General features: G+C 39.6%; 1 protein-coding gene across 2 annotated transcripts; it reads left to right on the top strand.

The window, feature by feature from the left end:
• Positions 1 to 4,873: 4,873 nt before the first annotated feature.
• Positions 4,874 to 20,949, top strand: fbxo31 (F-box protein 31). Of its 2 annotated transcripts, XM_012853301.3 has the most exons (10): positions 4,874 to 5,388; positions 8,656 to 8,727; positions 9,742 to 9,828; positions 11,783 to 11,859; positions 12,075 to 12,242; positions 13,100 to 13,174; positions 14,879 to 14,988; positions 15,084 to 15,237; positions 15,450 to 15,823; positions 19,161 to 20,949. In XM_012853301.3, the coding sequence occupies exons 1-10, from the start codon at positions 4,968 to 4,970 to the stop codon at positions 19,381 to 19,383; spliced, it is 1,761 nt and encodes a 586-aa protein (XP_012708755.2). In that variant the 5' UTR covers positions 4,874 to 4,967; the 3' UTR covers positions 19,384 to 20,949. The 2 variants fall into 2 exon arrangements, with proteins under 2 accessions (XP_012708755.2, XP_012708754.2); XM_012853300.3 differs by lacking the exon at positions 9,742 to 9,828.
• The last annotated feature ends 569 nt before the right edge of the window (positions 20,950 to 21,518 follow it).

Below are 21,518 nucleotides of genomic sequence, written 5' to 3'. Positions count from 1 at the left end.
ATAGCATGACCATGACAAGCTTGTTTTGTGGGTTTTTCTTTTTTTAACTAAAATAACTTGGCTGGTGCTACAATGGTAGAATCTGGGTATCAACAGGCAATTTAATGGGAATCAGAATCAGCTTCGTTGGTCAAGATTTTGTGCATTAACAACGAATTTGACTTTCGTGTCAAGCACATACCAGTGTCCAGTAAAATCAAAATCTATATTATTATTTATATTAAAACTGTAACATTACCCACCGTGAAGCAACTCCAGTACCTACATGGAGTGAAAGTCAATCCGATTAAGAAGAACACACAATGACTGCAATCATCATAAAAAGCAGATTACAGTATGCAAATAAATTCAGGGTTAAAAACTTTAATTTTGGAAACATCTGATAAAACCAAACTCAAAGTGCTTGGCCGTAACTCCTATTGTGACATTTGGAGGAAAAGTGGGAAATTGCCATCCCAACTGTAAAACATGTATAAGTTATCATCATCTTATGTAAGAGCCATATGATTGAAATTAGTAATTATTGATGTGACGGGAGCTCATCGTCTAGTGTGGGGGTGATGGGTGTGTCTGGAGGGGCGTGACTGTCACCAAGATATGAATGGGAGCCAAACGCCGCGTGCTGGTTTTGTATGTATGAGGTAGTGGGTGCGTGGGTGTAGGTCGTAATTTCTGTTGACCGTGCTATAATGTCGCTTATTGTTGGCAACAACGAATGGGTTTAGCCTGGTCAGTATGTGTCAGTATCTGTAAAGTCAAGCATAGCTGTCAAGTGGAATAAACGGATAATTGCAACCACCAGAAGCGATTTGGAGTTTAATGAAGCACGCGTCGGACAGAGAGGAATTCACCACGTCAGCCCAAGTGCGGCCCTCTACAAACTCATTAGTTTGCCGCACAATTATCTTATGTTGCTGTTTTGCTAAAGGAGGAATTGGGGAACTTAACGAACCAGAATACAAAAGAACTTTATCTATGTTTACATGCAGAAAATTGATGGATTGAAATGTATTTTGATTAAAAAACAAAAAATAATCAGATTCTACCATTTATGTGGGCACACAGTAAATTAGATCAGATTATCAATCGGCATAACCACCCCTGTTATTCAGAATACAATTTCATTCCGAACTAGCTTAATCCGATCTCATTAATCTAATTGGCTTGTTTTTATGACAAAAGTTTTATTCCGATCAGCCCTTTATTCTGATTACTTGTGTCCATGTAAAGGTAGCTATTGACTGCAAATATTGAAACATCTCAAGACTTGTTCTCAGTTCACCTCTTTCTCTTTCAAACACACATGCACACAGAGTGGCAAAACAGTTAAAAATGTACTCAAAACACAGAAAACAACCAGCCAAGATTTTCATTTTTGATATCTGTTATGCGTTAATATCCCCCACTAAACCCTTAGAGTGACTTTTCAGCTGCGACGAACATAATCCAGTCAGCGGGAAATCACAGACTGTCTGGCCGAGTAACAAAGCAGCCGCGGCGGCCGTAACACTGTAGTCTTCCTGGCCAGGCTCAAACTGACTGCACAGATGAAGTTTGGAGATGTACTTCTTTGCCAAAATTCATCTTAAAACAACTTTTTGTGGTAAATTAAGGTTATAAAATTAATAGGTTTGTAAACTTCTCATCTCCTTATTCTACCCCTTAGGTGGACAATTTTTCTCACTGCATACAAGCACCCTCAACAAGCACCAAGAAAGCAGAGAAGCATCAGAAATGTAAAGCCTAGGTCTTCCAAATAGACCATTACTCTAAGTATAGTGCCAAGTTATTTACCTTCAAGGTAAAGACCAATAACCTGACGAGCCAGAGGAATTTCGTTCCGCTTAGCTCCGCCTAGCTTCACTCACATCCATCTGGGACCTCTTCCATAGAGAGTGATTTCTTCAACCCATTTTATTGTCCAGCCAATCAGGACGCAGGGCTGGAGTTTCATAGATGTGACGTAGTGGAGAAGCGACCATGAGACTGTTTTGATTCAAACAATGGCGGCTCACATCGAGGAACCAAGCGTTAACATTGATGCTGCTATTTCTTCCGTGTCCAATCTACCTAATATTGTTTCATTAAAAGAACATCAGAGAACGGCTCTGAAGGCTTTTGTTGGTAGAAACGATGTTTTCGCCCTTCTCCCGACCGGATTTGGCAAGTTTTGTTGTTTCCTGCGTCGCTCTCATCAGCGTCACGGGTTAGCTTCGGTGTGAGTGGTTGAAATAGCACGTCGATAAAGATGACAGACAAGTGGCTTATCCAATCATATGCAACGATTTTTGATAAGGCCCAGCCTTCTGAAACGCCATTCCTATGGATCTGTTCCAGATGGATGAGTGGAGCTAGGCGGAGCGAAATACATCTGGCTAGGGTCAGGTTAAACGACCAAGCCTATGAACGCACCTTTTGCGTGCTGTCACTCGCCTGACATTATCGTCGGCCGTTCGCATAGCAGGCGACAGCAATTGCACAGCTGGTGACAAGCCAGAATACAGTAGAACAATGGCGCTATCACTTAACCACCTCTCCAGTCTCCCCACTCACTCTTCTCCAGGCTTGGTCCTTTCTGGACTTGTCTCGGTTGCAATAAATGGTTGAGTCATACAACTGAGGCTGACTGCTACTATCAGCTTGTCCTCCATGTTGAATAAAAACAGCTTTGTCTCTGTTGCCTCTGTGGCCTCGCTTAGCGTCACATCGCTCAGCGTCACATCGCTCCTGTTGTTGTGTAATGCATTGAATTACATGTATTACCACTAGAGGGCAGACCATGCCTTTGAATTGGAGAATTGCCACTTAATTAATCCACTTAATTGCCAGAGCTGACACTGTGGACAACAGACGGTGAGGACAGCTTACCCTAAGTTATGCAACGGACTCGGGCATGTCCAAAAACCATACACCATAAAGCTGAAACCTGATGCCAAGCCCTTTCCACTCAATGTGCCTAGACGTGTACCACTGCCACTAATGGGAAAAGTCAAGGAGGAGCTAGAGAGGATGGAAAAGCGGGGAGTTATTAGCCGTGTGGAAGAGCCAGTTGATTGGTGCCATGGCATGATTGTAGCTCGCAAGAAACACACAAATAGCGTGCACATCTGTGTGGACGTGACACCCTTAAATCAGTCGGTGTGCCGTGAAAGATACATCCATGCCTCCGTGGACCAGACATTAGGCATGCTGACGGGTGCTCAGTACTTTTCAAAGCTCGATGCAAATATGGGCTTTTGGCAAGTACCACTGTCCAAAGAGTCAGGCCGCCTCACCACATTCACAACTTCATTTGGCAGATACTACTTTAACTGTCTGTCGTTTGGTATTTCCAGTGCACCGGAGCATTTTCGCCGGAGCAATTCCATAAAACCCCCCAAAAAATGGGGTTTTATGGAATTGTTCCAACATTAATAAGTTACCTTTGCCCAGGTTTAGATAAGTGACTTATGTGTACTGAGAATGTTAACATGGCAATGTTTTGTGTTTGCTGCTATAAAGGGTTAAACTATCTTCAGTAAGGGGGATGTGGCGTAATGCGTTGAATTACGTGTATTAAGTTACCACTAGAGGCCAGACCATGCCTGGGTATTTCAGAATTGGACATGTGGAATAAATTAGGCTGGAATAGAAAATAAAGAGGCTTAAGTTATCCTACCTAACACAAGACCTGTGTTGCACCCATGTGCATAGGGATATCATGTAAATCTGTCCCTCGGCCTGCCACATTTGCGTCTAGTGTGAACACACCTTAGCTAAAAAAGGACTATCAAAACACTATCTGGACGGACGATTGGCGTATATAGCTTTATTTTATCATAATCAATTGTATTTTGGTGTATATAATATGGCAATATACCTTTAACAACCTTAAAGTTAGGAAACTTTCAAGGCTCCATTAAAAACGTTTCCCTCCACGGCATTCAACTTAATTATAGCTTTAAATGTAAAAGAAAGAAAAAAAAATGTTGTTATTGTTGTATTTGTGTTTATTGTTATAATCTTACTACCCTGTAATCTTGCCTTTGTGGGATAAATAAAGTTTTCAGATTCAAAAGCAAATTTGATTTACTTCTTCTATATTTCAAGTTTATTTCAGACAAAGCAGTCCAAATCACGGAACAGTAAAATGAAAAAGACAACGCATACTGAAAAAAATGCTACACAGTTTGTAGGAGTGTATTGATTATTTTAGTTTTATCATTTAATTTCCCCTTTGTTTATTGGTTTGTTAAAAATGCTATATAAACAACTTCCTCAACGACATCGCCATTAACAACATTTCAACGAGGTACTTATTCCTTCCACTTTTCCGTCCATTGATACTTAATTTTGCCTCCAAAATATAAAAGTAATCTGTGGGGTATTTATCTTAATGGAACTTATTTCCTTTTTTTAGATGATAATATTGATATAACCAACAGTAAGAACAGACGTTCATTTTATCGAGCCAGTGGATTTTCTGACCTGCAACTTTAAAATTCCGACTTCTCAAAACAGCATAAAGAAATACAAGTATTGAATGTTGTGTTTTTAATGAAACCCTTTGTTGAAAGTTTTTTTTACATTTGATCAGTTTATGACAACTTTAATGTGTTTTATTGGGATCTTGTGCAATAAGCCTAGACAAAGTAGCACTGACTGTGAGTAAATGAATAGTTTTCAAATGTATTTGGAAACGGTTGTTTTGTAACATCAAATGTTGATTAACTTAATTAAATTTTGTGTTTGAAAAAAGCCAAAATGCGAATATGTTTGTTGGAGAGATGGATGACTGTGCAATGCAGGCTGCTTTGAGGAGACAGGGGAAATTTCACTATATGATAAATGGCCTTGCCATAATTCCGTCTGGCGAGCAGCGTGACGTCAGTGTGAGGCCCCGCCCATGCTCGAAAGGACAGGAGGATATGACTGCAGTTGATAGACGGTTTGGTAGTGATGTAATTTTAGCCGTTTGTTGACTACGGATGGCTGTTTGTGCCAGGCTTTGCGGAGTCGGACAGTCCCGAAGGTGCCGGAGACGACAGAGGAACGACCAGCAGGACCAAGGGAGCGATTCTGACATGGACGAGGAAGAAGAGGAGCGGATCGTCGGCCAGCGGAGAAGCGACGCAGGTACCGCCGGAGGCCCCGGGCGCGTCGCGGCAGCCGCGGCCGCCACTGCAGGGCCGAGTGACGCTTGTGAAGATGGCAGCGGTCATATCAACAGAGGAGGCTCGAACAGGGGACCTCTACACCCGGAGTCTTTAATGGAACTACCCCCGGAGCTCTTGGTGGAAATATTCTCCTTGCTTCCCGGAACAGTGTTACCAAATGTCGCACTGGTATGCAAAAAATTCAGACAAATCCTCAACACAGAAACCATATGGAGAAGACGATGCGTGGAAGGTAAAAAACAACAACAACAACAAACAAACAAAAAAATGACGATAAGACTTTAAAACCGTCAACACTGAAACGTTGAGTGACAAAATATTTATTCATAAATATAGGTATAGTTTATCAGGTAAACGTGTTACTAATAAAGCATACGCAGAAATTATTATTATTATTATTATTATTATTATTATTATTATTATTATTTAAAGGTGTCATGGTAGACCGCTGCCTTTTACCTGCAGCTGTCAGCCATTCTTGCAGCTGATGGGGTCCTTTTTTTTTTTTTTTTTTTTAGGACCACTGTAATAACTTACAATGTTTAGAAACTACGTGCCATATAATTGTACACATTAACAGTATATTAAAAACTTTGTCGTCTACTTGTGAATTTAGCAGTAGGTAGCAAATTTATTTGAAGTAAAGTTTTGTGATTTATCTATTTTTTTTTAAATTAATGTATTAATTTAAAATCAGAATATTGCTCATAGAGTAAACAAAATAAGTAAGATAAAATGGGTTCTGCTGGTTTCCAGAGAATCCTGTTTTATGGGTTGGGCTGGATCTCACTAGTAATGGAACAACCTTGTTTTTAAACCATACAATCAGATGTAAGTTGAGGTTGGGCGATATGGGCTTAAAGGTTTTTTTTATCATAATATTGTAATAAGGATAAAAGTTAAGATAAAAGACCATTTACAACTTCTTTTTTCGTCTTTTTAGGTATCTGTGTGGCTGTGACTGCACATCATAGCTAACATAAACACGAAAAACATACTTTAAAAACGGACTTCAAAAGGACACTAGTTGTGTAAACAAGTAAGATTTGTACCAATTTACTCCACACAGAAACTATATATTTCTAAATGTATTGATATTCATATTTGTATACTTTCAAGGAACCAACGGTGGAGAAAATAGGAAAAACAACAATCCTGACGATACTGGCTGTTTTGGTGGTTTTGCAGAAATCATTAAAAGGAATTTATTGTTGTCAAGATAAATCCAAATTCTGATCTTGAGAAGAAATTTTTCACGATGACAAGGAATGCCCATCCCTTTTTTTTTTAGTGGTCAGAGAAGAAGAAGCTGAAATGTGCATTATTCTTATAAAAAAGTATCAAAACCATAAAATCAGCAAACGAGATTCATCATCCTGTTTCGTCACTGTCCTTAAACGCAGGGGAGAGTGACATTAGGCTCAGAATGTGATTTTAATATATATATATATATATATATATATATATATATATATATATATATATATATATATATATATATATATATATATATTTATTATAATTCTCATTCAAACTGAGCTAATGTGTTTGTATTTTCTTATTTCTCTATATTTGCTTTTTGCAGAAATCAATATGTTGGGACAGCACCTTGTTCACAGTAGAAACGGGACGCTCTTTTTTTTTTTTTTTTTTTTTTTTTAAACCAAAGAAAAAAAAAAAGAAAAAGAAACGGGACGCTCTGGGTTCCTGCGTATGAATTTAGTTTCATTTCAAAGTGTCTTTATCTGTCTTCACTGGGAGAAATTTGCTGTGGACAGAGTAGTTACAACGCACAGCCACACTGCACACTTCCATTACATCATAAAGATAGTGATCGTTATAAAATCATCATTTAAAAAAAAAAGCATTAATTAATTTAAAAAAACAAGCCCATCACTAACAATGTTTCATTTAGACGTGTAAGTGGGGGGGAAAAAACACACAATTAAAAGTAAAATTACTTTAGACGGTGCCATTTTCCTCCTAATTAGAAGAAAATGAAGGAACCTATGCAACCATAACACAGAACAGATCCTCCTACCTATTAGATATATCATTGAAGGTCTAAAGTGGTTATTGAAGATTAGTTATCCAGGTAGCTTTGCATTCTTCTCGACATGTTGATCTTAGGCTCTGTGTTCATTAATAATCTTTATTAAGATTATTGAGAGGGATCTGTTAAAATGCACTTCGCCTGTCAGAGGATGGTCTGTTCAAACGGTTGTAGCGGAGTTAGCGGAGCTGTCGCACCCATAATCTTTTCTTGCTGTCCTGATCAAAGTTCAAATCTGAGTTTTTGATTTTACAGCCAAGTTACCAACTTGACTCAGTTGTTGCTTTGTAAGAAAAAAAAAAAACAGGGAAAGATAACAGACATAAGAGATAGGAGAATATAGATAAGAAGAGTAATAGAGATAAGAGATAGAGAGATATAAGAGAGAGAGGAGAAGAAGATATGGACTAGAGAGAGATAGAGGAAGAAGAGTAGGATTTGAGGGGGGAGAGAGGGGATGAGGGGGGGAGAGAGAGAGAAGAAGATAGAGAGGAGATAGAGAGAGAGAGAAGAGAGAGGATAGAGAGAGAGGAGAAGAAGGAGAGCGAGATAGAGAGGAGAGAGAGAGAGATGATAGAGAGAGAGAGAGAGAGAGATAGAGAGGGGAGAGAGAGCGGATTAGAGAGAGAGGAGGAGAGAGAGGATGAGAGAGAGAGAGAGGGGTAGAGAGAGAGAGGGGTAGAAGATGGAGAGATCGAGAGAGAGAGAGAGTAGATTATATATATATATAATATAATATATATATATATATAGATATATATATAATAAATAGATATATATATATATATATATATATATCTTGGATCTGCCTTCCATATATCTATTATCTATATATATATATATATATAGAGATATATTTATATCATATCTATAATATATAATGATATATATATATAATATATATATCTATCTCGGTATATGCCGTCCCATATATATATATATATATCTTATATATATATATATATACTATATATATATATATATATATATATATATATATATAGAAGGCAGATACCAGTAGTGAAATCAGCCAGAATACATTTCCATGCAGCACAGGAATGAGGCATCTTTTCTGATTCACGTTCACAATAACAGAACTGAAATTTTTTCTGCCACATACAATATGGCGGTGATGTTGACGTGCGAACCTGCGCCTTATGACGCGTCTACGTATATAATATTTATGGTTGAGCTGACGTGGAGCGTTGGACGTCATAGATGAAGTTTTGTCTTCTTCCTGACTATCTTCAGACCGTCTCCTGCGGCTGCACTGCAGATACTTTGTGCAGCCGGCCCTGTTTTATAGTTCGAAAATGACTCCGCCGTTATCTCGATCTGTTAACGACGCCATTCCAGGCTTCGCGCGTGCAGATCTGTAGACTCTCCGTTTGCCGGCGTCTGTGACTGTTACCCCGTAAATCCAGTGTTTTGCTTTTTGTTTTGCAGAGTTCGGCATGAAGGAGGATCTGAGGAAGATGGAAGCCGGAGGGGTGTCCAGCCAAGACCTCTACGTCAAACGTCAGTTTCACGGCTTTTCCATCTTGAAACCCACTCAAGTCCTGAATTCATTAGTATTTTATGGCCCGTCGAGCACAGCTTCTCTTCTTCTCATGTGCAGTAACTGTTTAGCTAGAATAAGAGGGGAAAGGCTTGCTTGAGATGGAGTTTGTGGTTTCTCTGTCCTTTTTGGGACTCTGATGGATTACATTTATGAAATATTAGCCACGTTTATCCTACTGTTCATCCTTTGTGTACAGGCAGGAATTTCATCCATATTTGCGTTGTTTTTTTTTTTTAAAGGCCAGCTGTTTGCTCATTAAAATGAGCCATTTTGCCACCTTAGTCCAGTGATGTGAGCGCTGCCCTCAGAGTTCCCGCAGATCCTTAAAAAGTCTTAAAAGGCCTTTAATTCTGTAATATAAAACTATGGCCTTAATTGGCATTAAAATGTCTTAAATCAGTCTTTCTTAGGTCTTAAAATTGTAACCAGGTCATAAATAGGATTTTATTTTTGTAATCCTTACCGAACAATAAAATAATTGACACAGTTATATTTTTTTTAAATTTACCGAACGGCTCAATGTAACCATTACTGGCTCCGTCCCGATAGCAGAACCAATAAAAACTGTTGCGGCCGGACCATAGCTGCGAAAAAGAGTTGGCACTGGTTATGTGACTGATTTATAGTTTATTTTAGTAGGGAACAAAACACAGTTTGTGAATTCAGTTCAGTAGTTGTTAAAAATATATCTGTAATTTGTGTTTTTTTAGCTTTCTTCCTATATGGAATGTTTTTCAAAAATTTTAAACATGTCTACTGGGCCAGAAAATAATGGTTTATGTTAAAATAAACATTTGGGCGAAGTTGTCACAACCAGGTTTATCTCGTTTATCGTAGTCTTAACTTTTTATTTCAAGTGGCATTAAAAAGTCTTAAAAAGTCTTGAACTTAACTTGCCTTATGCTGTAGGAACACTGAAGCCGCCTCGGTTCTGGTGCTGTTCCCTACATGCCTGTGTTGTGCCTGTGCAGGTGTCGTCTTGCGGGTGAAGTCTGGGCGCTTTATGAAGCTCCTGCCTGACTACGAGCACATGGACTATAGAGACGTGTACACACACTGTATGTGGACTGCTGCAGCATGGCGGCTTGTGTGTTGGACTCTTAGCATTGGCAGCAAGCAAGCGGTTAAAGCGCTGCCGCTTCCTGCGATGACCGGTCGTTTGTCTGTATGTTTGCTGCTCTGTCTGCCCGCTGCGAAGAGGGAATCCCCAATGCTTGGCGTGCCACATGCTGGTCAGAAGTTCACATACGCCCATCTTGAACTTTGTGTTGATCCTCGGCTCTTAATGATTTTGTTGGAACGACGAACGGCTTCAATGAAAACCAAAAAAAATTGGGTGCATAAGCTGGAATTTGTTGTGGCGTTTTCTCTAGTCCGCACATGGTCAGAATGATCAAATTATCTGGATAAATACCCCTTAGCAAGTTGCACCTTAGCTTCAGGCATAATTCCAGCTTTTTTTTTTTGCCAGATGTGAAGGAAGCTGGCACAAGGCTAGCTTTTTAAATTCTTCATTTTTCACTATGAAATCATTCAGTTGTGGTCTATATAAAGTGGAACTGCAACGCTTTGGTCTGAAATTCTCATTAATTCACCCCCACGTTCCCCCTTTTTTACCCCGGTTCTGAGGTTCGTCTGAGAGCAACTCGTTTTGGTGCCGTCTCTTTAAATCTAAAGGAGACACTTCACACCACGTGGCTATTTTTGTAGCATGCTGGGGGTCGGTGTTAAGAATTATGTGGGTTAATACACCCAACAACCTTGTAGGTTCGGCATCCATCAACTCGGACTACAAAATTGCAGCGAATAAAGTAAAAATGGCCGATTCACAAAATTGGTCAAAATTAGTCAATGATATTGTTTAGCGGCTCTTCAGCCAATATTGTGACGTAATTGTTCTAAAGCTACAGAGAAAACTGAACAGCTTGAAAAATATGCCCAAAGAGAATTTAAAGAGAGACTGCATCCAACTTTTCTGCACTCCTAGAGGCTCAAAGCACACAACAAAGTGTATTTAAGGGCCAGAAAGGTGGATTTTGTACCCTTCAGATGAGGTAAGGACTTTGCAAACACTTTGCGAGGCCGTGCTTTATCTATTCCACATCCAGTTTTGATGTGTCTTAATCTATATCTGCAATATCCGTCCTGCCCAAACCACGTTTCAACCATCTGACTCAAACTGTCGCCCTCAGATAAAAGAAAATAACCAGTAACAGCCCAGGAACCACCAAGCCTGCCAAGATCTATAAACTGCTGACGCGTCGTTTTCACTGTCCACGGTGAAGCAAGTTTCACTCCACCATGAACCAAAAGGATGATTGACAAACAGACAAAAGCTCTTGCTCCAGAATTGACTATTTTAAAATTTGCCTTTGCCCACATGGAAAAGCCCAAAGCCCTCTGGAGGAAAGCTTGGTGGTCAGTCAGACCAAAAACTGGCTTCAGTGACGATTATTGAGTCTAACTTTGAAAATTTGCGAACTGTGCTTAAAAGCCAGGTCCGTTTCAAGAAGCAAAGCAGTTTAGAAGAACTTTACCCTTGTTGAGACTAAATGTGGTCAGAAATCCAGCCACGATTGTGCCAGAAGCTTGTGTGGTGAGGTGCAATGTGCAAAGGGACCCTGACTTCCTTAAAGACAAACATATATGCGTGTGTCATTTTGACATTTGAGCAAATCCATCGTTTATTCATGCTTGTGGATCCAATAATTTTTTTTTTTTTTGCTTTAGTCATTCATCCCAGCCTGTAAATTCTGTGCAAATGCGTTTTAAAAATGAAAATCTCCAAACGGCTTGAGATCATAATGACTGATGATGGGTGAACGTAAACGTCTGACTGGCCATAAACCGATTTTTATCTCGGCTTACGTCTTACGAAACGACGTGCAGTGAGTGGGTTTTAACGTCACTTTTAGCGTTTTTTAACCATAAAGCATTAACTCTCGGGTAGTTCTGAGTGCAGCATTGAGGAAAGCGATAACCATCCGCCGCCGCTCCGCTCTTCTGTTGCAGTGCTTCACCCGTACAGGCACATACTGGGGCTTTGGCAGCCTGACATCGGCCCTTATGGGGGATTGCTCAATGTTGTGGTAAGTATTTCTCTTTATACGGTCGCAGTAGGATGAGGAACTCTGACTACAGTTAACCGCTTTAAAAGTTTTTAATGAAGGGTTGAATTAAAAAAGCATTTTTTTTTGTGATTAATGTGATTTTTTTTTTTTTACATTTATTAGCTGTTAGTGTTTTGATTGAACAGTTGTTCGGATCGGATAGGGGTAAATAATGAAAGCAATATTTCACCTAGGTGGATGGGTTATTCATTATTGGCTGGATGTACCTGCCGCCTCATGATCCCCGTGTGGAAGATCCGATGAGAAGGCGACCGCTTTTCCGCATCCATTTGATGGAGAGCAAAAAGGCCACTGTGGAGTGCATGTATGGACACAAAGGCCCCCACAAGGGAGACATACAGGTGAGCGCCGTAAGGGATTAAAGGTATACTATGCAACTGGGGTTGATTGTCCAGCAAGGCTCCCCACAGAGGGCGAAAGTAAAAGTGCACTGTCGTAAAGATGCTCAGCTGTTCTGGTTCCTCCGTCAAGCCAGGCGCGGTTGTTTTGAGCTTAGCAGACAGGCGAACGCAACGAAAAGTGGAAAAAACGGCAGTACAAACAATGACGGCGGCCGCCTCGCCACGGCCGCCGTCGCCGCCTGGCCGCGGCTGCCTCGCCAGTTTTATTATTATTATTATTATTATTATTATTATTATTATTATATATTTTTTTTTTTTTTTTTTTTTTTTTTTTTTTTTTTTTTTTTTTTTTATGTTGGCGAGACGCTACCGCCGCCGCCTCGCCAAGCCGCCGCGGTAGCGTCTCGCCAACATAAAAATAAATAAATAAATAAATAAATAATAATAATAAAACTCGATATGCTTGCTTGTTTATTTGACGTTAACACGCGGTTCTTTGTTGTTGCTTTCGCGCGTGCATATAGTGAATGGCAGGGCAAAAACACATGGAGTTCTTGCTGTAAAGCGAGACTTCTGTGTGTGCGGGCCGAGGGCTCCTGCAATTGCAAGTGCGGTATTTCCCCCACAAACCCCCAGGGCGGCCGAGAAAACCTTTGTGCGACCTGAAATGACTCATTTAATCATCCAAAACGGTATGGAACACATTAATTAACTGAAAAAGGTTGCATAGTATGCCTTTAAAGTATTAAAAGGGGCACGTAAAATGTTGTGTGTACTCTTGGAAATGCTTTTATTTTAAGGCGGCTGCTTATCAAATTTGGTCCTCTGTTAATGGAGTCCATGTTCTGTTATTTTAGACCGTAAAGAAAGATGAATTTTCTACAAAATGCAACCAGACTGATCATCATCGGATGCCAGGAGGCAGACAGGAGGTGAGTTTAGCTGTTCCTACCAGACCTTGTTAATGACCTGTTTTAGATTCTGTTTTGTGAGTGCATGTACCGGGCCTTGGCGGAGATAAAACAAATAAAAAAAGGTTTTCACACTTCTTGAACTCTTTCACTTATCATGACTTTACAAGCAGACTTCAGTGTATTTGGATTTTATGTGACAGACCCACTCAAAGCAGAACAGTCTGTAGAGGAGGAGAAACTGGACCCATAGTTTAATTTCTACCCGGGTTAAATGCATTAAAAAAAGTGCCCCAAAAGTGTTTTTGGGTTTGTCTCAACTGACGTTTCTGCCTAAATTTCTTTGCAGAACAAAAAAAAAGAAGAAAAAAAAAGCTCAACCTCTGTCAGATTGGATAGAGAGCATCTGTGAACATCATTTTTTTTTTCTAAGGTCTTGTCTCCAATTCCCATTTGTATTTTGATCTGGACGTTGACTGCACCATGCATCCGTAGCTCACTGGCTATTTTTTTTTTGGGAAGAAACGATGGTACTAAATATCTGCATTGTGCATACAAATTTAACCATGTTCCAGCCCCACGTTCAAAGGCCAGCTAAATTTACTGGTCAGTTCACTGACCGGCCGAGCTGATCTAAACCTGCAGCTCCAATGATACGTTTAGGGTCTGTGTGCTGCTGACAGTATAACCTTCGCCCATAGCTATGTTGTTGTCTTTTTTTTCTTGCCTCCAACAGGTTTTCTTATCAGTATTACCCTTTATTTACCTCCATCCATCTTCTTATGAACTCTGACCATGTTCCCTGTTCCTGCCAAAGTTCAAAAGCATTCCCACAGCATGACACTGTCACCACTTTGCTTCACTGTGGGGATCTTGTGTTCAGAGTTATGTGCAAAGTCAGCCTTCTTCCATACATAGCATTTTGCATATTAGTCATAAAGTTCAGTTTTGTTCTAATCTGGCCAAAGCAATAGAGATTAATGTTCTCTGACAAACAAGAGGACAGCTTTTGGTGGTTTCTGAAGAGATTGGCTGCACTAGATTTTATACTAGGGGCTAAATGCAAAGTGTTGGAGCTATATATTCTTTATTACTTTGAATTTTGTCAAAGTTTGTCTTTGGGTTACTTTTTGGGTTATTTATAAGGATTATTTTGTAGTCTAGTATTTATTTTATTTTTGTTTTGTTTCTGTTTGCTTTTGTAAGTCATCCAGAAACTGTGAAAACATTCTAATAAGTAAAGGCACTGCTCCAGGACCAGTATGCACTGGGGTGGGCCTATGGTTTTTATTACCAAAGGAGAAATGGCAGGAAACAACAGAAGATTAATCTTTTGCTTATTGGTTGTCAAACTGGATAAAACAAAACAAAAAAGCAACTTTAAAGTTTTTGAACTTCTTTTGCCTCCGTAGAAAGTACACCCCGAGTGCAACGGTTGATCTCTTGACGTTATGGTCTGACAAATCGCCGCCACACAGATCCAGGCCATTCTTCTGAATTTTCTTGCAAGAAATATGAAAAAACTTTGTATAATTTTTCTTTCACTTCACAATTATGTGCTGATCTAACCCATGAAATCCCAGTATTATTTTTTTTTTGAAGTGTCTGGTTGTAACCTGATAAAATGTGGAAGAGTTGAAGGGGTATTGACACTCTCGCAAGGTTACCCAACATGGCCCTTGCGAAATCCAGAGCTCTTTATGATATGGGCGTGTGTTCATGCAGGAATTTAGGACCTGGTTGGAGGAAGAATGGGGTCGCACACTGGAAGAAATCTTCCATGAACACATGCAGGAGCTCATCCTGATGAAGTTCATTTACACCAGTCAATATGAGTACGACCGTTTATCTTATACACATTAATCCTGTCCCTATCAGGCCTCCGTAGCTGCTCGGGTTAACCGGCGACTTCTGCGCTTTCTTTTGGCAGTAACTGCTTGACATACAGGCGGATCTACCTGCCTCCTGTGATGCCCTCAGATCTGCTGCAGCCAGGCTTATTCAAAGGCACTTATGGAAGTCACGGCTTGGAGATCGTCATGCTTAGTTTCCACGGGACGTCTGCAAGAGCCACTAAGCTTACTGTAAGTTTTCCCATAATCACTGTCGGTAGCATAGAAAAAGTGGTTCTTGGAGATAAAGAGGAAATTCCTTTATGGATGCATCCTGACTATGCTTGCTCATAAACGTGCTTTAAAAATCACTCTGAGTTTTTTTTCTCACACTGAGAGTCTGTCCTGAAAACTTATCTGCTCTGAGCCGACGCCCGGCTAAATTGCTCCCGTCCGTCTTACAGGGAGACCCAAACGTCCCCGCAGGGCAACTCACCCTGGACGTTGACCTGAGTCAGCCCGTCGACCTCCCAGAGTTGGACAAACAGCGCAACATCGACGAGCTGTCGCGGATCATATTGGAAATACACGGGAAAGTACAAAGAGAGGCGGAACAGCCGGCCTGCGGCCCCTCCGCTAACGTCGGACACGCAGCAGAGGGAGCAGGTGGTGTTGAGCGTGCAGCGGAGGAGGCGATGGAGGTGGACCATGGTGCCTGCACAGACGCATGCCAGTCTGGCCCCAGCAGTAGTAGCCCTCCGTCTGAGGCTAAGCCCTTTGTTTTGCCTTTAGGGGTCATTGCTCGCAATGAGGTGTACCCTCGCACCTGCAGAAAAAGGTGAGGACTATAATGATAGGTTGCTTTTCACCTCAAACCCCTATTCTTTGTTTCTAAGGGTGCCTTTTTTTTGTGGAGTAGGGGTAAGGAATGTCTCTTGTTGTTTAAAATATATTTTCACAAGAACAAAAACATACAAAACCAGGTATTGTTTAGATTGATGTAGTCGTGTTCATCACCTTAATAAAAAAAACTTTAGGTCAAATAGCTTTTGACATAATTACCGTATTTTCCGGACTATAAGTCGCTCCGGAGTACAAGTCGCACCAGCCATAAAATGCATAATAAAGAAGGAAAAAACTTATATATAATAATTTTTGGGGGAAATTTATTTGATAATATACAACATCAAGAACAGACATGTCATCTTGAAAGGCAATTTTAAATAAAAATAGAACGGAGGCAACAACAGGCCGAATAATTGTACGGTTAGCTTACGCTACATGACAACTGAGAACGTGCCTGGTATGTTAACATAACATATTAAAAGCTATTCAGATAACTATAGCATAAATAACATGCAAAGTTAACCAAAGCGCCCGTGTCAATCCAAATAACTAAAATCCAGTGAAATCTTCATCCTCGGTGTCACTTTCAAAAAACTCCGTTAACTCCGGAGGTAGAAGATGCGGCACTTCTGCTTCTACGTCGCTTACGTCTGATTCAACACAGGCCTAGAGCGCCCTCTTGTGGTTTGGTGTGAAAATAACAGGTGTAATGATATACCGGTAAAAATGTGTAATAATTTCACACATAAGTCGCTCCAGAGTATAAGTTGCACCCCCGGCCAAACTATGAAAAAAAACTGCGACTTATAGTCCGGAAAATATGGTAAATACATTACAGGCAGGCAGTGTTTTGTGTAAACGTTTTCACTAACTTTTTCATTGACGTTTTTAAGAACTTTGAACTCAGTGATGCTGTTTTTTTTTTTTTGCATGATGAAGCTGAATTGACTCTTATTTCAAAGTGAACACTTTATAATCTGAGGATCTTTTTGGACCAAATTTAGCTGTATTTTATTTTATTTTTTTGTAGAAAAGAGTCATTCGGTTTTCCCTCCAAGGTGAGAGCGTGGTGACTGCTGTGTGTGTGCAGGCTATTGCGTAGCGTCATTGCATACTGGTTTAGGAGGCTGCAGTCAGGGAGTCGGACAAGCAGTGGGTTTGCAGAGATAAGCAGAGGAATTGCCTCCACCCTTTTAATGCACTCTGTAACTTCTTAATTTGCTCTCTGACCCTTGTAAACACTTAGGTTAGAGGTAAATCTTGCGGAAATGAAAGCAGGGATCTTGTCTTTAAAATGAGTTGATTTTGATAGCTGACATTTTTAAACAGTGTTGAAAAACTGTAATCATTTAAAACAATAATCTTAATAAGCAGACTATTTTCAATCAAAATTCCAGATGTATTTGTTGCCCTCAACTAAAACAGGGAATGATGGGAAATCATTTATTGAAGTATACTATGGGCAAAAATAAACGAGAGAACTAAAAGGATGTAAATAAACTGGCTAGGCCATTTGCAAATGCTAAGTAATTACACAATGAGCATGCTATTAGATGCGTGATGTTATGATCCAAATATATGTTTCCCATTCATCTTTTATTGAAAAGAATGAAAAAAATTACAATCTGTTTTGACAAACAAAATTGGTGCTTTTTTTATTTTTTATTATTTAACTTTTTTTTAAAGTGCATACAAAAACATACAACATGGTGGCTTTAACTGGGAGCTGCAGGTACCTTTTATGTATTCAGTAAGAAAAACATATCTAGACATATTCTTCAATTTCAGAAGGTCAATACAGTGCCTCAATAGTTAGGATCCAAGAATTAAACAAAATCACTTTGAAAGGGGGATACAAACCTGATAAATTTTTCCCAAATATTATAAACGTTTTCCATCTGGGTTCTTAAAGAAAATCTGAACTATTCCAATTTAAATACATCTAAAACAATGCTAAATCAATCTTCTAATTTTGGAGTGGGGCGGTTGGATTTAACCACTTTTCTTGTTCTTGATTTTCTTTTTCTTTTTTACTGGCTGCTAGTAGAGCCTAGAGCAGCTTTATATCCCCTCCTTTATCCAGAGTAACAATCAGACCAAAACATATGCTTACAAAATCGTTATAAATATGAACCTTAAACACCTCTTTTAGAGCCTTTAAATCAATCCTGACCAGTATTGATTTAAAGTCGGGCATGACCAAATTAAATGAAGACCGTCTGCCTCCAGAGATCATTCAGCGTTGAAATTATTATTTTTTACTCTGAAGGGGTGTTCTAAAAAATCTTATGTCTTTCCAACAATCCTCCTCTAAGTTAATATGTTTTATATTTTTAATGAATATTTCATAAAATACATTGAATGAGAGAGCGAGCGAGAAAGGGAGTAAGTTTTGTGAGTGAACTTAGAAGTTGGTCTGGTTAAAAGTGAACTGGAGTCTGGCTAATCATCGGTAAAATTCAAGGCTGTTCAAAGATTAGAAGACCAAAAAGTCTGCTTTTTAGAACATCTTAAAATGTGTTAGTGTATTTGCAGTAAAAAAAAAAATCGTTATAAATTTTAAATACGTTAGATTTTTTTTATTTTTGCATGCGGCTGTCTGCTGCAGATTCTGGTAACCTTTTACTTGACGCACACTGTCATATTGTGTGTTTATGGAGTAGTAGCTTCTCAAAGGAGTGGCCCCTTTTCTTAGTATGGCGTTTTACCTCCACCTGAATGAAGTGCTGAGAAATAGGGGAGAATCTTAAGAATTGGGGTTGAGCCTTAACATTCATTACTTGGTGTTTAAACCCTGATTGCTTTGCCACTTTATCCATTTTTAGAGTGCTGTTGAATCAGCCTCAAAGTCTTTTTCACCCATTTCGTTGATGTCATACAAGTTTGATTTAGATATTTCTCTTCTAAAAGTGTGGTGCAGCATTAGTTCACTGCCAAAACGGAACTAAAAAAAAGTAAAATGTTCTTAAAATTAGTATATTTTTCCTTGATTTGAGCAGGTAAATAAGATGATGTGCCAATAGAATAAGATTTTTGCACTTAAAATAGGAACAATTCATCTCCATCTTATTTCAAGTACAGTATATCTAATTATCTTATTTTAGGGGTCAAAATCCTCATTTCATTGGCAGATGATCTTGTTTACCGGCTCAAATCTAGGACAAAAACACAAATTTTAATAACATTCTACTTATTTTTACATTCGTTTTTGCAGTGTTGATGGTCTAAAACTGTGCAGACATCGTTTGCATCTCACTTTGTTGTTGCTCTTGTCATAGCTGTGCAACACCCTGGAGTCGGAACGCTGACGAACTGTGTTTGCGTTTCAGCTTCTATGGGACGGGCCTGATCGCTGGGCACGGCTTCACGAGTCCGGAGCGCACGCCGGGGCTCTTTGTGCTGTTCGACGAGGACCGTTTCGGGTTCATCTGGCTGGAGTTGAAGTCTTTCAGCCTGTACAGTCGGCTGACGGACAACCTCCCCCACGCCCACGCGCCCAACATGGAGCGGTTCGAGGCCATGCTGTGCAACATGCAGTCTTGGACATCCTGATGCATCGAGCTTTAAGCAAAAATAACCCGTGCTCGTCGTGAATCGCCTCCACCGAGGACATCTTGACAGCTCATGACCTCGGCTCTCAATGTTCAGCCTTACCGCTGTTTGAAGTTGGGTTTTACTGTGCAACTCTACCTGCTTCTGTCGCCCTGACCTAACGCACTTATATCTCTCCCCCCCACCCCACCGCACATGCACTCTGAAGGGCCTCCCATGTCACTGTTTATCACCTCAACCTGGTATGACCTTAATCTACCTAGTGCAGCATGATAACGGGTCACATAAAAGTTTATTTATTCCCCCGCAGACTAAAGAGAGCAATGGTACGACTCATATCACCCGTTACGGATCAAACTGTATGTGCCTGTGATTCCAGAACCATGTCTGTACCCGATAGTGCTTGAAGCAGATAAAAAAAAAAAAGTGTTCAATGTATTCTGTTACATCATAGTATTATACCAGCTTCAGTGCCGACCATGGTGACGTGCATGCTGCGTTTACTTAGATCTAATCGACTTTGCACTCATAACCACTATCTGAACATGTTTGGTTTGTATAAAGCAGCATGCCTTGTTTTTTTTTGTTTTGTTTATTCCAATAGGTAAATTAAGAAATTACATCTCAGGTGTTTGTCTTGGTTTCAAGTCCAAAAAAAACCAATAATTTTTGAGCTATCAGTATTTTCAGCAGGAAGATACAGGAAATTGTTTTTAATTTGGCAAATGTTCCAGTTGTCAATCTTCCATTTTTTTTTTTTTTTTTTTTTATCAAACATTGAACGTACATTATCCAATTTTGTCTTGACCAATTCATCTTTGCTCTTTGAACTATACCTGCGAATCATTTTCAGCGGTAATGCATTTTGCAACACTTAATGTCACCCACCCAACATATTAGCCTATTTATAAAAAGCTGGAAAGATGTATTGTAATGCAGTAGGTAATCTATACAGTAGTTTTAAATTGAAGTATCCAAATATAATGTTTTTTTTTGCTTCTGTGAAAAATGTCTCCCATCTTTAAAACGTGTGTTTCCACGGCTGACACGGTGTTTTTGCCTGGCTTTATTTGCTGAAGACCTTTTACCTCCAGTTCCCTCCATGATGATTTCTAACCTGCTGATCATTGCTCAGACCAACGGCTCAAAGTTCAAAGTAACTCTCTGCGTGGCTCGTTGCGGCCATCTGATGGCGATGCCCAGTAGCTTTCTCACTCCAAGTGCACTTTTCTGGGCAGGTGAGTAAATCATGAAAACCGGTGGCCAGCACTTTTTCCTTTTATTTATTTCGCAGACCGCTGTTTTGCTAACATCTGCGAAACAGTTGCCCTGCTGAAGCATCCTTGACATGTCACATTTTATTAACTTTACGTGAACTTTTTATTGAAATTCTCCTGTCTGTAAGCCCGGCTATAAGAATGATTTGCCTTTGAAGTGTGTTGCTTTGTATTGATGCCACAATGCTTGGTTTCGTTGGAAGTTTTAGGTTTGACCTTTTTGAACTGCTCAGATCAGACTTCAGGGAGCTTTTCAGCTTAAGCACTCAATAATAAAAATTAAAATCTCTTCCTCGTGTGTTTTATGTGGGTTTTGGTGTGCGTCATGTTTCCTTTATTAGTGTTCATCTTAAAACTGTAGTGCTGTGAATTGTTTTCTTTCCTGTCACTTGGATTTTTCAGATCAAACAAATTTTCATATCGAACAAGGAATCAGAATCAAAAGGGGAAATCGCTTCCTCAGCATGCGGTCAAGTTCTCCCAGTGTCATTCAGGTGTGTTGAAGCGAAGATGCATAAAGGCTGCAGGTTTGACACCTATGCCCTTATAGGAAGAATTTAGAATAAGCTCTCTAAACCAACCTGGCCCTATAAGAAAATAGAATTGTCCCGGTTGATAAATTGTGAATTACCTGTAATTAACCACGTTAGTTGGAAAGACTGGTTCAGTTTTGCTAGTTTCACCCTGGCCTGATTAGTCAGATCTGTAGGAAAATTAAGTAGGAAGGAATAAGAAAAATTCTGTATTGAAAAGTGGGCCATTGGTAGTAATAGAAATCCTCATTTGAAATCTGCATTTAGTATTTAAATCAGATTATATTTGTGTAATATTAAAATTTACTTTATGGTTGAAACATTT

The sequence above is a fragment of the Fundulus heteroclitus genome, chromosome 2, assembly GCF_011125445.2.
Source record: "Fundulus heteroclitus isolate FHET01 chromosome 2, MU-UCD_Fhet_4.1, whole genome shotgun sequence".
NCBI classification, from domain to species: Eukaryota; Metazoa; Chordata; class Actinopteri; order Cyprinodontiformes; family Fundulidae; genus Fundulus; species Fundulus heteroclitus.
Note: the sequence above shows the minus strand (reverse complement) of the source record. Positions and strands in the feature narration are given on the sequence as shown.

What these genes read in the sequence shown, in the direction of transcription:
- fbxo31 (XM_012853301.3), top strand. Translation starts at nt 4,968, where the DNA reads ATGGCTGTTTGTGCCAGGCTTTGCGGAGTCGGACAGTCCCGAAGGTGC. An exon ending in CCAAGACCTCTACGTCAAAC is followed by an intron (nt 8,728 to 9,741) that starts GTCAGTTTCACG and finishes GTGCCTGTGCAG; the next exon opens with GTGTCGTCTTGCGGGTGAAG. An exon ending in CAAGAGCCACTAAGCTTACT is followed by an intron (nt 15,238 to 15,449) that starts GTAAGTTTTCCC and finishes TCCGTCTTACAG; the next exon opens with GGAGACCCAAACGTCCCCGC.